General features: G+C 31.3%; 1 protein-coding gene across 9 annotated transcripts in view; it reads right to left on the bottom strand.

The window, feature by feature from the left end:
- The window catches only part of dac (dachshund family transcription factor), a 241433-nt gene that overhangs the window by 158112 nt on the left and 68733 nt on the right, over positions 1 to 14588 (bottom strand). For 6 of the 9 annotated variants that reach the window (XM_088183118.1, XM_088183120.1, XM_088183117.1 and 3 more), the window contains one exon: positions 4845 to 4984. In XM_088183118.1, coding sequence (XP_088039244.1) covers positions 4845 to 4984 — 140 coding nt within the window. The remainder of the gene's footprint in view (positions 1 to 4844; positions 4985 to 14588) is intronic. The other 3 variants (XM_088183119.1, XM_088183121.1, XM_088183122.1) reach the window with 1 other exon arrangement.

Below are 14588 nucleotides of genomic sequence, written 5' to 3' on the forward strand. Positions count from 1 at the left end.
CGCAATAAAAATGCAAATTTTTTTATTAAACAATAAATCTATGTGTAATTCCGCTAATTTGTGACGCAACGTAAACTGTGTTTTATTTTTTTTGCGAAAAATAACAATAAAAACTATGGCTATATTAAATTGAATTTTAGTCGCTGTGTGTGAATAAGTTGCATACATAATGTGATGCATAAACCATATTTTATAGATAATTATATGATTATAATTTAATTTTAAAACAATGGAGGCAATATTTTATATCAAATATTGCCGTTTTGATTAATAAACGATGTTTTAAATGCAATTGGAATGCTTTAAAATTATTTACGATCTCATAATCAGTTTATACCGGACCGATACTGTTCCCAGAGCTGTGATCCCAAAGTCCCCCGGTTAATGCGGGTCAGAGGTGCTCTCGCAGCAGGGGTCGCTGCTCATAACAAGCCTTCCCGCAGAGGTCCAAAAACAAATAGTAGTTCTTGTTAAAACAAAGCGTGGGCGCGTGTTTGTGTTTTTGGACCAGCGCTGGGAGAGAACACAATTTGCTCGAACTCGGACAGGTACTAGCTCGCCGGTTACAAATGCACCAACATGTATCAAATCTTGTACAGAGCGGCCCAATGACTACTGATGAGTTTTTATCAATGCATATATAAAGCAATGTTACAACTAAAATATAATAATAATAATAATATATTATATTTTTATCATTACGACTTTCATGAATCATTGATAAATCAGTATCAGAAGAAATTTCTTCATTTCATGAGAAAAGTCGTAGAATCAGTTCTTCGTTGAATAAAAATTAATTACCTTTTGAAACAATCTCTGCTATTTGATGCTTCAATATGAAATAAAGTCTGAATCTTTAAATTAAATTTAGAGACACACAATAATATTTTAAGTAAAAGGTAATATCGATGGTAACAATTTGTTGCATATATACCTTATAAATATATTATTTGAAAAACATAGATGTTTATACAACATAATAAATTTAGCTCCATGACTAATGCTTTAGCGGTTTGAGTGTGGTCTTCGATACTTCGCAAGAACCCCGCTGTTAGAGCAAAGCGCCCAAAACTTAATTGATTCATCATTTTTCGGATTCATATTTATTTATTTGATACACCTATTCACTCAAAGGCAACGTTCTCGCGGATAATTAGGGTGAAACGTCAAAAGTGAAATGTGCGCATGCGCCCGAGCAATTAACCACGGACCGCAAGGCACTAATTACTAAATTGCGTATAACCAACCACAATAAAAAATATTTTTTTAATTTTTTTTATAGATCATTTTGTAACACTTGTTGAAATACTTTACTCCAGATTTAAGCCACAAAGTTGCCAACACCGTTCGAAACGATAACAAAAACAGTCTGAAAGCAAAACACACACAGGGCAAACAAAAGGTAACAAACCGACAAATCCACCCCTGTAAACCGAATCCGACAATGGTTGAAAGTGCCTAAATAACCGCTCACATCACTTCCTTGCGCCTAATCACAACTGTATAATATAAACCTTTAATTACTATCAACACAACGTTTCTTCGTGGAAAAGGAAAAGGGTTAATTCTAGCGCCATTCTCCCTCCCCCCTCACCGCCACTCAAACCCTCCCGTCCGATTTCGCTTCGGTTCCCCTTTCCGCTCAAAAAAGGATTACAAGCTACTCCCGATTCGCCCCTGCTCAGCCCTCAGAACCACCCTTTGAGCTTATCTAAACTCGTCCTTCTCCTTTCCTTCGCGTTCCTGTCATCGTATCGTCAAAAGGTGAAAATCAAATATTTACATGGAAAATTCAACGTTCGAATGTTGTATTCGATTAAAAGGCGTCTAATGTAATTATGTTTGTTTAAATTTTAGATGTGTAATATATAAGAAAGAATTTTAGATATATATTATTGGAATCTCGGGATTCATAGCGATTTTCACTTACTTCCTTTCTATATTTCGGCTGCGATGCTCCAGCCATAGCCAGGAATTATCTGTAACTCAGTTACAGATAATTCGTGACAATAGAGCTATCGGGTGTTTATCAAGTAAGGATGTGATTTTTTTTATTTTTAAAATTTGATTATGCTATGGAATCGATCATTTTAATACCCTATAGGCGTTATGTAGTGAAAAATGAATCATCAATTATTAAGATAAACATTGATGAAAAATAATACAATCTAATACATGTGATTGGATAGTATCAATAAGATCAATAAACTCAAATATATACGTATCGTATTTACCAATTATTTTTATTGATTCTGTTATTCACGATATATATTTTTTCTCAATATTAACACGTCACCTGCTTGTATCTCCATATATCATTTCCATAAAACCAAAAAAGGTTAAAAACGAACCGCTCTCGTTAGCAATGATCCTCCGGCCGCAAACGCGTCAGGGCCGCATCTAGCCTTTTTGCTCTTCCGATACAAACTCGCATACAAAAACGGTGTTATTCTGGTGTATCTCTGCCCAAAGCGGAGGATGAGGGTGATGTCGCGATAGTTATGCAAGATCACGAGTCTAATTGCTCCCTTATAGGAGCGGTGACATACTCCCTGGGCCCGGATGATTGATTACCGGCTGTCTTGCGCTGAGCTCTATTTAATCACTCTATTTCCTCTCTCTCGCATTTGCCGTGTTATTATATTTCATTATGTTCTGTATATTATATACATATATATTTTCTGCTTCTCTCCGCGCTGTTTGTTTGCCCGGTTTATTTGAATATTTTGAATGAATTTGTGCCTGTGTTTCGGTGATTATTCCCCACCCGGGGCCCGCGGTGAGGGTTTGTTTGTTTCTAATTTAAATGGGCGATGGGTGGGTGGGCGCCCCTTCTCACACTTATATATATGTGTATATAAAATACATTACACATATATAAGGGAATCAAATTTATTAAATATTTGTTTCAATCTAAGCGGTCGAAGTAATCAACGGGGATTATTCACGCAAATGTTTCGGAGTTATATTTTTAATTATTATATTGAAAGCGATTTTCTATTACCATTTTTTTATTTTAACTAACTTAATAATGGACGCGTGTTATAAAATTAGATGATTAATTTGCTTAATTAAATTTCATTATTTAAATGCGAATATAAAACAATGAGGTTTACACATGAAAAATTATTGACCCAGATACATATGTAAATGTTTCTAAAATGTTATTATTAGAAAAACTATATTTTTACTACCTAAACATAAAATTAAGACTAGAGATTATGACAAAATAACAACCAAACTTTTAAGTGATTAATTGGTCAGGAAGATTTAAGCAAAATGTTTTCAATAACCGCTATTTTTTTGATAAAGTATATTTAGCCGCGAAGTACAATTTTTCCATGATGCTAATATTTAATCAAAAATTTTATTTTTTCAAGTTTTTTAAGTCTTGGGTTTACTATTCTTTATATTTAATAGAACTTATTAAGTCACGCAGTCCAAAATTTTGGTTTGTTTTGTTTTTATCTCGATAAATTACTCTTAGACTTTAAGAAAAAAATCGAAGTGTTATTTTATCGCTCAGTAAGAAAACTTCTGATATTTCACTCACAAATTTTAATTTTATTAATAAAGCGTGAATGTGCATTAGCTACATTTTCTTTAAGGAACAATCATAGACTTTATTTTTAAGACTGACAATGTTTAGTGAATTTCCTTTTCTAATCGATAGTTCTCAACACTTCTACGCGCTAAAAACTATTGATTAGAAAAGTTCCTTAGATGGCAAAAAGTCACCTAGTGCTTCAAAATAGGTTTCAAAAAATTTATTAAAAGAGTTTAATACAATTTGTAATGATTTTTTTAATGTTTTAAATTACTGTCGAAATCAATTCAATGAATTTCTATATTTAAAAAAATGTGATTAAATTTCGAAAGACGTTTAGCTCAAAACATTTTTTTAGATTTTTTCTGTATTTTTTTTCTAATATTAAGGATCAGGCTAGCCACCAAAATTAAACAATATAATAACTAAATTATTTTAAAAGATTTTTTTACATAATATATAAAAAAAAAAAAAAAAAATTTTTATTATTAAATCTTCCGTTATAACTTGACAGACGTGAGCCCAATGCGTTACAACGGGCAAATCTGTACCAACTGACATAATGAATACTTACAAATAAGTATAAACCACCGGACTGAAAGTCTGGATATCGGTGACATATATATTATTAATTATAAATTATTATATTCTATACAATTTACAATCAATAGATGTCACTCCAGCTGGGGCCGGTTTTTTTTAATAATAGCGCATTTATATAAATAAAATTCGAGTGCCTTTTCCGGGGCTCGAACCCGAAACCTCAGAGTTACTAGTCTGAGACGTTACGGACTACACTATTCCGCCCTTAAATTCTTACTAAATATCTCATTTCAATACCAGTAAAAATTATTATCAATTTCAAAATCTATTTCAGATATGCCCTAATAAAATAATAATATAACAGTCTAAAATTATTTAAAAATACCAGATATTTAATAAATTACAAAAATCTCAACTTTGTTAATAAAAATATTAAAGAAAAAAGTCAAAAAATTTGAATTAATATGATACAATTTAAGTTATCCTGAACTTATAATAACAAAAAAAATATTCTGGTTGCCGCAGTGGCATGTTTTGGTTATAAACAATAATTTTAAATTTTACTGTTAAGAAGTCATGATCAATTTTATTAATCTGGTTATTTTTTTAGCATTACATTTAATGTTATATATTTATTTTTAAAATAGCAACCGATACATGGAAAGAGCGTTAAGTATTTTTTTAATCAACCGAAATTTTTCAACATTGTATGAAATTAATTAATTTATTTTTTAAATAATTAAAAAACACAAACCTCCTAGGTGTCCATTTTCGTACGGTGAATACTCTCCGTTTTCCATACGATGCTTCTTGAAGGGGTGTCCTGCTGGCAAGTGTGCTGCTGCTAGGGAGAGTCCGAGCGAAGCTCTCTTTGGTGGGCGACCAGGCCTGGAGCTGCGGAATGGTAGAAAGTTACTGTGGTTAAAGACTCTTTGATGTTAGTAATGCTACGGGGGTCGTTTCCATTCTTAATTTAAAATAAAAAAAGAATCAATTCAAAGCAATTCGACTCTCCGAAGACGTACCCCCTTCGCATTATAACATCCGGACATAATCATGAGATTTTTTTTAAATAAAAAAGCGAAAGCAAAAATATTCTCCCCCAAAGCGATATATCTCCAAGGTGGACATTGTATTATCAGATGATCCGTCCTGGCTTAAGGGTGCCGAGTAAATGGGGATTTAATAAGATGGCATATATCATTCGCATTGCGAGCACGCGAGGTAAAAGAATGACCTTTTGTAGGGTTACAAATGAAATAGTGAGGTGGAGAGAGGCTTAATTCGATCGTAAATTTAAGCGACACCCAGACTTTATTTATTTACACAACAGGTAACCATGAGTAATGCTACATGTATATATACATACTATGAATATACCGAAAATGTTAAAGGCACTGCAGCGTGAAATAAACTCGATTTTCTTTTATGGACTGTGTCAGTTTTTTTCTACGATATCACGTCGAAGCGTGTATGATTCACAATGCTCACCATATCCATCCACATATCCGATTACGTTCTACCCCATTTCTTTTTATGATGTTATGGAAGGACGATCCATTATTGTGAATGTCTGTTTGACTGCGCTCTGTCAATATATCCGATAGTACGGGAAAGCCAGTACTTGATGACCACTGATACATCCCTATAGCGAGTAAAGGTTTTCTTTATACAAACATACACACCCATGTGTGTATGTGTATACAGGGCAGTTTAGATTGTGCTTTAGTGTAAAATAATTCAATGTGTTCAAAAAAAACTCTATTCATTCTAATATTAGGCTCATGAAAATTAAATCTAGATTTTTCCTTTCTTGACTATTATTAAAACGTAAAAATTAAGTAAATGGAAACGTGAACCCGTTTAAAGCGATGAACATAAAAAACATGTACCCTTAAAATGTATATTGCATATTTATATCAATCACCTAAAGTGTAAACTGGTAACCTCCATAGTCATTTTTACAGGAAAGATTAAAAACTGATAATTGCAATTCAGTAATAATAAGATCCTTTAGATTTATCTTTTATTTTCTTTTAGACATTCAATATTGCTCACAGTGACAAGAAATTTTTATAGTATAGTATTCAAATTAACTAAAAGACTTGACTATAGCTAAAGTTAGGTTTTTATTTGGATACTATTACATGTTAAAAGAGAAACTATTGTTATAAAAGAATAAGCGTACAATGTAAATAATTTCTACTCATTGAAGAATCAATATTGGATTGACTTCGTTTTTTATTGAAACATTTGATATATGAATAAAAGACAAATCATTTTTATTATATATAATACAATATATCTACATATTTTATTAATGCATCACATAATTCCATATAACAACAAATAGGAAAATATATTCAATATATATTTTTTTATTTTAATTGCTAAACAAGAACTGTTAATATTAAACAATTATGATCATTATATTTTTAAATAATTAATGAATAATATATAAATAATACCAACATAAATCTTAAATAATTAAACTATAAATAGACAGTATCCATATAATAGCATATCATTGAAGATAAATAATCGGCAAATGAAAGAGTATAATAGTAAGTTTTAGAGCTATATGAATCACACTCGTTCTTGAGATACACATTCATATAATATGTATGTATTTTCATGCATTAAAATTTTATTTGCATATATGACCAATCGTACAACCCCAGATTTACCGCCCTGATGCCTACCAACACATGCACCTCACAAATACACACTCGATCCATGCTGTGCATTAGTACCGCAGACCACATGACAGTAACTGACACCCAGCGTTGCTGTTGCTTTTATATATTTGTTTAGCCATATCAATCGGTCATTCGACCATAATAGCTCCGATCAGGCAACACGACATATTCAGTTTCAGTCTAGATCGGATCGCGAATAATTTTTATTTATTTTTTCCTCTAAAACTCTATGGAGCTTTATTGCCTGTTGACCCAGGCCGAAACAATTGTCGGTACATTCGTTTTATTACATATATTTTATGGGGATACACACACATGAGAGAGGGCCGAGAAAATGAGGGACTTCACGTAATCTCCGAAAAACACACCCCGTACGGCAATAAAAGCTTTCGCTAATAAAAAGAATTAAATAAATAAATAACGTGTTGGGGCAAAAAATTGAGCTTCAGGGGCGTGCGGAAGATTGATACTTATTTAAATGTATTGTAGTAATATAGTAAAAGTATTTTTTACATTATTATTATATTATAAAACTTGAAGAATGCATTAAAAATACATTTAATGGCTTTTCACAAGGTGTCGCTTTTCCGCTACTACGCCACTGTTGTACCAGCAAGACCATAATAAAAATGAGAATAAAGTGTTAGTCCGTAATAGGAGACGACAAGCATTTTGTTTTATGTGTCTGGGGTCCAAGTCTAGTGTAGGGGTCGGTGCTGTACCGCAACGGAAGGGGGTCAAACGGAAAATGTGATTTTATTTTTACTTTGTCGACTTCCTCTCGTGGGAGATGATAAAGACTTTCATGGAACAGTGCAGCATTTTATTTTAGATTATGTAAGAAGAAGTGAAGAGCCGCAAAATATTCGTCTTCAGTCTTACAAGTCTTCTTGACTCCTACTTACTAAATTGTCAATATTTGATGACTAATTATTACATAAAATCGAAAAGATTTAATGCATATAAAATATTCCAAATCTACTTAATGGCCTAAAAGATCTTTATAATTTCATAAAGATCATATTTAATTTTATTGAAATAAAAGTACGAATTAGTCCGAAAGGTGCTACATATTTAAGAATAGGATAAAACTGTGAAATTTGTAATAAAACAATACGTTAATATTAAAAACATATATCATAATTGATATCTATATTAGAAAAAAAAATTAACGCATTGATTAGTACCTATATGATAAAAAAGAACTCATGTAAGATAGAATAGAGAATACGAATCTACAAAAAATGCCACTTAGTGCCTTCACTAAATCTTCCTTACTTCTCAATCATACTAATATGATTTCTACGTAATCAATCCATATCGTGACGTACCCCTAACCGCACAAAGGCAATTTAAGAAATGGATCGCATTACCTAAAAAACAATCGAGTCACGTGACCGTGGATGTGTTCATTTCCGCTTCCGATACACACACATACGTGTAAATAAAAAAATAGTTTGTATTATATCATATTGGATTGAATTGAGCCGTCACGCTCCCGGTGGATTCCCGGGGTTTGGGGCGGAATGATAAAAATGATTTAGTGTACGGGCGCCGTTGTTAAAATTACGCCATAATTCCCACACGAACTATTTGTGTGTACTAGGATAGGTTTATGTTTATCCTGTGAAACGTTTATATTCGTAAGGCATATAGTGTAATTAAACGCGGCGGGGTAATTTGTGTAGGTTTTTAAGACGTTACGTAATCGGATCGCCAGATGATTGTGATCTTTGCGTGTTTACGTTACTTAGGTGTGTTCATAAAACCATACATTTCGGGGCATATGTTCCTCCTGTTGAAAAGCTTAGTAATGAAAATAAATAAAAATTAACGTGTGTATCTATCTAGAATGTGTACGTTCATATGTACGTTACGGTGGATTATGCTTCCACGGTACATGTGCGTAACAGCGTAATATGTAAATCGTTAAAACCAACAATAAAAACGTTATTTCATTCGTAAACATAAATGTTTATGAGTTCGCTTTGTAAATAAATATGTAAACCACATCCCTGCGACCAAAGATTTTTGGTGTTTAAATCATAACATTGAGTTAATAAAATGTAAAAGTACATCCACGAAACGCGATGAAAAGATTTTCTAAGCTCTCATATGTCGTTGTAAATTTACAGTTGTTACTTAAAGGCGTTAACAGCATGTAAACAAATACTTTTAAGAGGTCAGTGTCATACAAATATTTTTTATTAATAATTAATTAACTGCTTCTAAGACTAATATTTATAATTATTATAGTAGATTTTAAATAAAAAAAATCAGCCCTACTGCAAAGTTTACTACTCATAAGGTTTTTGTAACAAAGAACAAACCATCTTTATTTAAAATTCAATACACTGATTCAAAACATTCCATTAGTTTGATTTAAGTAAAATAATTGTCAATTTTTTTTTTAATTTTATACTAAATTTATTGCTTAAATAATCACTCAATCACAATAAAGAAGATGTTTTATGTTTTTTTATAAAACATTTTTTTATGCTTTTTAATTTTATTTTTAATGACCACAATTATGAAACAATATAGCGAATTAATCAAGCAAGAATAAATTAACAATGTGAATTTTAAGCTAAAGTTTTATGAAAATCCACTGTTTAGCTAAAAACTATGAACTTCCAAGTTAGTTTTATTTTTTAGTATTTTTATGGTTCATTATTCATTGGCATAAGTCTAAACATTAAACGTCTAAAATAAATTATATTACTAAAAAATACAATAGAAAAATATTTCTATAAAATTTGATTTTTGCGACAAGTCTTGTTTTAAAAGAATTGCTTTGAATATTAAAAAATGTTAAATTTAATCGCTTATGAATTTCTTTCAATTGCTACAAATGTATGGTTATGGAATCGAAGCAAAGGTGCAGTGGTCACAATGAAAACGCCCTGAAGTTTCAACGCTAAAAAAGCACGTCAAGTTCTATCAAGTGACAAGCTTTCTTTGCTTATAGTGGTCTGGTTTACTAAAAATTATTAATAATAATTTATACAATTAATAATGATAATGTGGTTAGAGTGGGGCAGTTCGAATGAAATGACCAGAACTATTGTATACTGTGCTACGAGAACGCATTAAAAAATTTTCAACCAAAAACGACACTTTTTTTATTTCCGCAGATACAACGATAAATGAGTCTAGTAAAGACAAAATAACCGAGTGAGCCTATATCAAATAGCGCATTTCACAATTATTTTGCAGATTTAAAAAAACGTTGGTATAAGTGTATATCAAATAAAGCTTACTGATGGGGACAATATTAAAATTAAAAGCAAGTCAAGCTCAATTAAGTGTCAATGTTCTCCTTACTGTTTTTTTAATAGGGTAGTATAGTATGAGTACACTACAAATTATTACCAGCAATGAGTACAATTAATAAGGAGCATTACCTTGCAGTTTTACGCTGTTTGCGTAATGCAATTCTAAAAAAACAGCCAGAATTTTGAACAACTCTTAGATTTTTTACTACGATAACGCATCGGCTCACACTTCACTAGCAATTCATGCTATTTTGAGCAAAAACAAAACTCATGTAGCCCCTTGCGACTTTTTCCATTGAAAATTTTGCGACATTATATGAGTCTAGAAGGACAAAGTCAAAAAATGTGTATATGATGCATATATTTTAAATAACCATAAACTTTAATTTGCTATCGTATACTTTGATTTTTTGTGAGATAAAAATAATTGTGAAATTATGAGTAGAAATACACGACTGTTATTTAATCTCAATCGTTAAATTCTTGTGAAGCTTGTGCATAAAATTGATAGTCATAATCTAGAATCTTAAAGAAAATTTTGCATAATGATTTATAAATTATCATATTCATGAACGACATAAATATTGCTATCACTAAGAAACATTTATCATTTCAGTAGCGCTATATAAACGAGATGATCAGTTTCGTGTGAACTCAACTAAGCTTTGTTCGCCAAGTGATATGCATGCAGGTCGCGTGATAATCGGTTGTCTTTACAATAATTACGATTCATATACTCATTTCTAAATGCAACCTGCATTTTCTCTTATGACTAATTTCTCATCAGCCGGTTTGTTGGATGGCGTTTTATCATTACGACATTGTAATAAAAATGTATTCATTCGGCGGTAAGGCATGAGAAAACTGCACTACGATTGCGAATATATTATTTTTAATGCACTTGTGTGTATGTGTGTGAGTTAGATATTAAACTGGTATTTGCATGGTTATGCGGCATTATTCTTTATTAAACCTCGCTGCGAGGAGCGCGGACAGCAGAAGGAATGAACGAAATTGCCTTGTGCGCCAAAGGCGAAAGAACAACCTATTTCGCTTTATTATTAGCAATATCTTTGCATAGAATTCCTATAAAAAGCTTCTGGTGCACGTCTTGCAAAAGCTCGGGCGGTACCCAAAGTTTGGCAATTAACTTTGGACAAGGTGTGCCCGCCGCGACGCCTTTGTTTTCCGACGCCACTACGAATAATATTACGATCAAACTTTACTTCTACACACAGACATACACACGTGGGTCTGAATATAAATACAATATGCTTACAAAAGGGAGGTTTATTTTTTATACATTTAGCAACATTGGTTAAGAACTGACAAATATTGATGATATAAGACTAGTATACAAATAAGAGATTATTAACTCGATTGGCACTGCCTTTCTTGCAACTGTTAAATTAATCGCCAACTTGTTTGAACTGACAATTTTTAATGCAAAACTTGAAGCAGAAAAAAATGACATTTATGATGAAAGAAAAATGTCCAGAAATGAAACACTTACTGAAAGATTAGACTAACGAAAACTGAGTTCAAATAAAAGACAGGTGCTAGATTTAAATGACGTTGAAATAAAAACTATTGTGTTTACGTTAAAATATAAATAAATTTTTTTATGAATGTATAAAAAACCAATCTAATTTATTTTACTTATTAATTGTATCTATACTTTGCAAATAACACTCAAAGTTTGTCTGCTCCACTAAAAAATAATGAAACACTAAAGAATTGATTTTTTAGTAAACGTTATATAGAGAATGATCATCTACGAAACATTTTTTGAAGAAATAGTATGTATACATATATGTTTTATAAATATATAATTCCCTGAATAATAACTATAAAGCAAAGCTTGCAGTCTCTTTATATTAAATATTTTATGCATTTCTAAGAACAGTTGCTTCATAATTAATTTTTATCGCAATATCATAAGTAATGTTTCTCAGAATTATTTTTCGAGAATTTCTTGAGAAAATAGCAAATCAAGAATTTTAATTTTAGAAATGAGTTTTGTTTTAATAATTAACTGGTTAGTAGATTTTTCTTTTATTAATTAATTTTTAACAAAAAAACGTTGTTCTGTAATGGATTTTTTAACTGGTGACAGTACAAAAATATTTCAATCCCAAATTAAATATATTTTATAGAATTCTCTTTAATGCAATAATTGAGGAATCCTTGATGTGGCTAAATAATAAAGCTATATAGCTATTGCTAATTTTAAATAAATTATTTCTCGAGAATTTCTCGAGAAAAATGCCTAATTAAAAATTCTCATTTCTCAAAAATTTTCATAAAGTTTTTTTTTACTGAATATTATATTCATACAAATATTTATATAAGTGTTTTATAACCGCTGCATAAAAAAGGATGGGTTCGTGCCAGATATTTTAAAATATGCATGAATGTCACAAAGTTGTTTACGATTTTATCAATTACTCTATCTTTACTTTTGTAATCTAAGAATTACAATATCAATCAGATAAGAAGAAATTATGGGGGCTTTTCACTGAGTTACACCATTCAATTTGCCTGTCTGGTGTTTTATTTTATTTTGATCTTGTTCAAAATATAAAAAACAGCTGTTACTGATAATTTTCTCTATAAATTGATTCGAAACTCGACGCTCTATAATCGATCAAAGTAGATCGATCCATTCTGGTTCTTCGATTATTTGCGTTCATGATAACAAATCCTATTAAATTTTTTACTCTTTAACGATCATCCAGTTCTCTGTTTATCAATAATATAAGGATATCTACAATAATATACTGTAGTATTATAAATACATATTTTTTTATTTATCAAAATTTTTCGAGAATTTTCGGGAAGTGAAAATGAGAATTCTCATTGCTCGAGAAATAAAAATATTGAGAAACCGGCAATCACGAGTCGAGAATCTAATGCACATTTTTGTGATGGTAGAACAAAACCTATACAAAAACTAGTATTTAATTTAATTAGAAATGGTTTTAAAAAACCTTTTCTTTAATACAATCCATATAAAATATGTTTTAAAGTTTCGTTTTTAAAAACTATATAAATAGTTTCGTTTTATTAAAATATTAATATTTTTTGTGAGCTTCAATATAAATATATAATACTGGCTGATAGTCTGTAACACACATGCATTTTAAATATACATCAATATAGCACACATCAGTTAAATTTCTTGTTAAATTAAATTCAACTCACTAGCTACTTAGAAGGGTTGTTTTAAAAGGAACGTGCATTTGAGGTGTGGTTGTTCATGTTTTCGGCTGCATAAGGCACAGATCCAGCCCCGGGGGACACTTCCGCGTAATTAGCGCTGTTCATTTCTTAATTTCAATATTTAATTACCGAGGGATGGGGATGTAGATGTGGATGCGCCAGACTCTAGCAACCCCTTCTTAATAAAATACGTTCGTAATGGCCTTCCCGTTTTTCGGCATTATCAGATCATTCGAACGAATGGAAATAACCCGTCGGTTATGAAATTCTACTAGGGGGTGGTGGATGATGGGCAAAGAGGTGAAACCCGAGCAATACTTATTATTTCGCTTCCAGACGTAGGGGTGGGTGATTGTCGCAAAAGAAAATTGAATGTTATGTCTTTGATGATTTATTCACGGGCTTCGGGACTCGGAAGCGCATACTTCACTTGAGAAGATACTTATTGTAATAACCCCTTTGTTTCCTGCTTATATGTAAAGGGTGAGTCATAAATATTTCTGTAAAAATATGTTATTTAATATTTAAATATTTCAACTATATTATTGCTTTATATACATATGTATATATAAAAGCACTATTTAAGTTTTTTTAAGAGACTCTAATATTTTTATAAAAAAATTCTTTTAGCACCAAAAAAACATTCAACCCTTAAAACTGTCAAATCACACGTGTCTCACACGTGCCCCAGACGGGTGCAAACATACGATAACTAAACAAAAAAGTTACAGAAGGGGTGGTGACATACGAAAAATCAATAATCACCGATTTTTATTCATCATATTTAACCCTGAATTATCGATACAAACGTAGCAAAGTACTGCAGACTCGTCTGTCATCGACAGGGCTGGTTTTGCTTTGACACCCCAAACGGAACCCCGTTTTCCAATGGGAAATGAAACGCAATTATGGAAGCGTTGATTAATTCCTTTGTGTCGGTCCACTGCAGCGATTGTCCGGTTGTCGGTCAACATCAACAGTGGACGGTCAGTTACACGAATGCGACTGAATTGAACCGGTGTGGTGAAAAGTCAACCCTTCACAGCCGAACCCTTATTGTCTGTCAATAACGGCACCGGGACTAATTTTTGAATCGATTCAAAATACTATTTAATCAGAAACAATGGCTTTATAATATTTTGATTGTGAAAATAATGGCAAACGCTGCTAGAGAACGTCTATTAAATTGTTATAAATAATTATGTAATTAAAATTATAAATAATGAAAAATAAAATATTTTTAATAACCCTTTTTTTCAATTTAAAAGAATATATTTTATTTATATTTTTGAATACTAAATA

This window comes from Plectrocnemia conspersa, unplaced genomic scaffold (assembly GCF_051122295.1).
Source record: "Plectrocnemia conspersa isolate PC_06_02 unplaced genomic scaffold, ASM5112229v1 ptg000003l, whole genome shotgun sequence".
Taxonomy (NCBI): Eukaryota; Metazoa; Arthropoda; class Insecta; order Trichoptera; family Polycentropodidae; genus Plectrocnemia; species Plectrocnemia conspersa.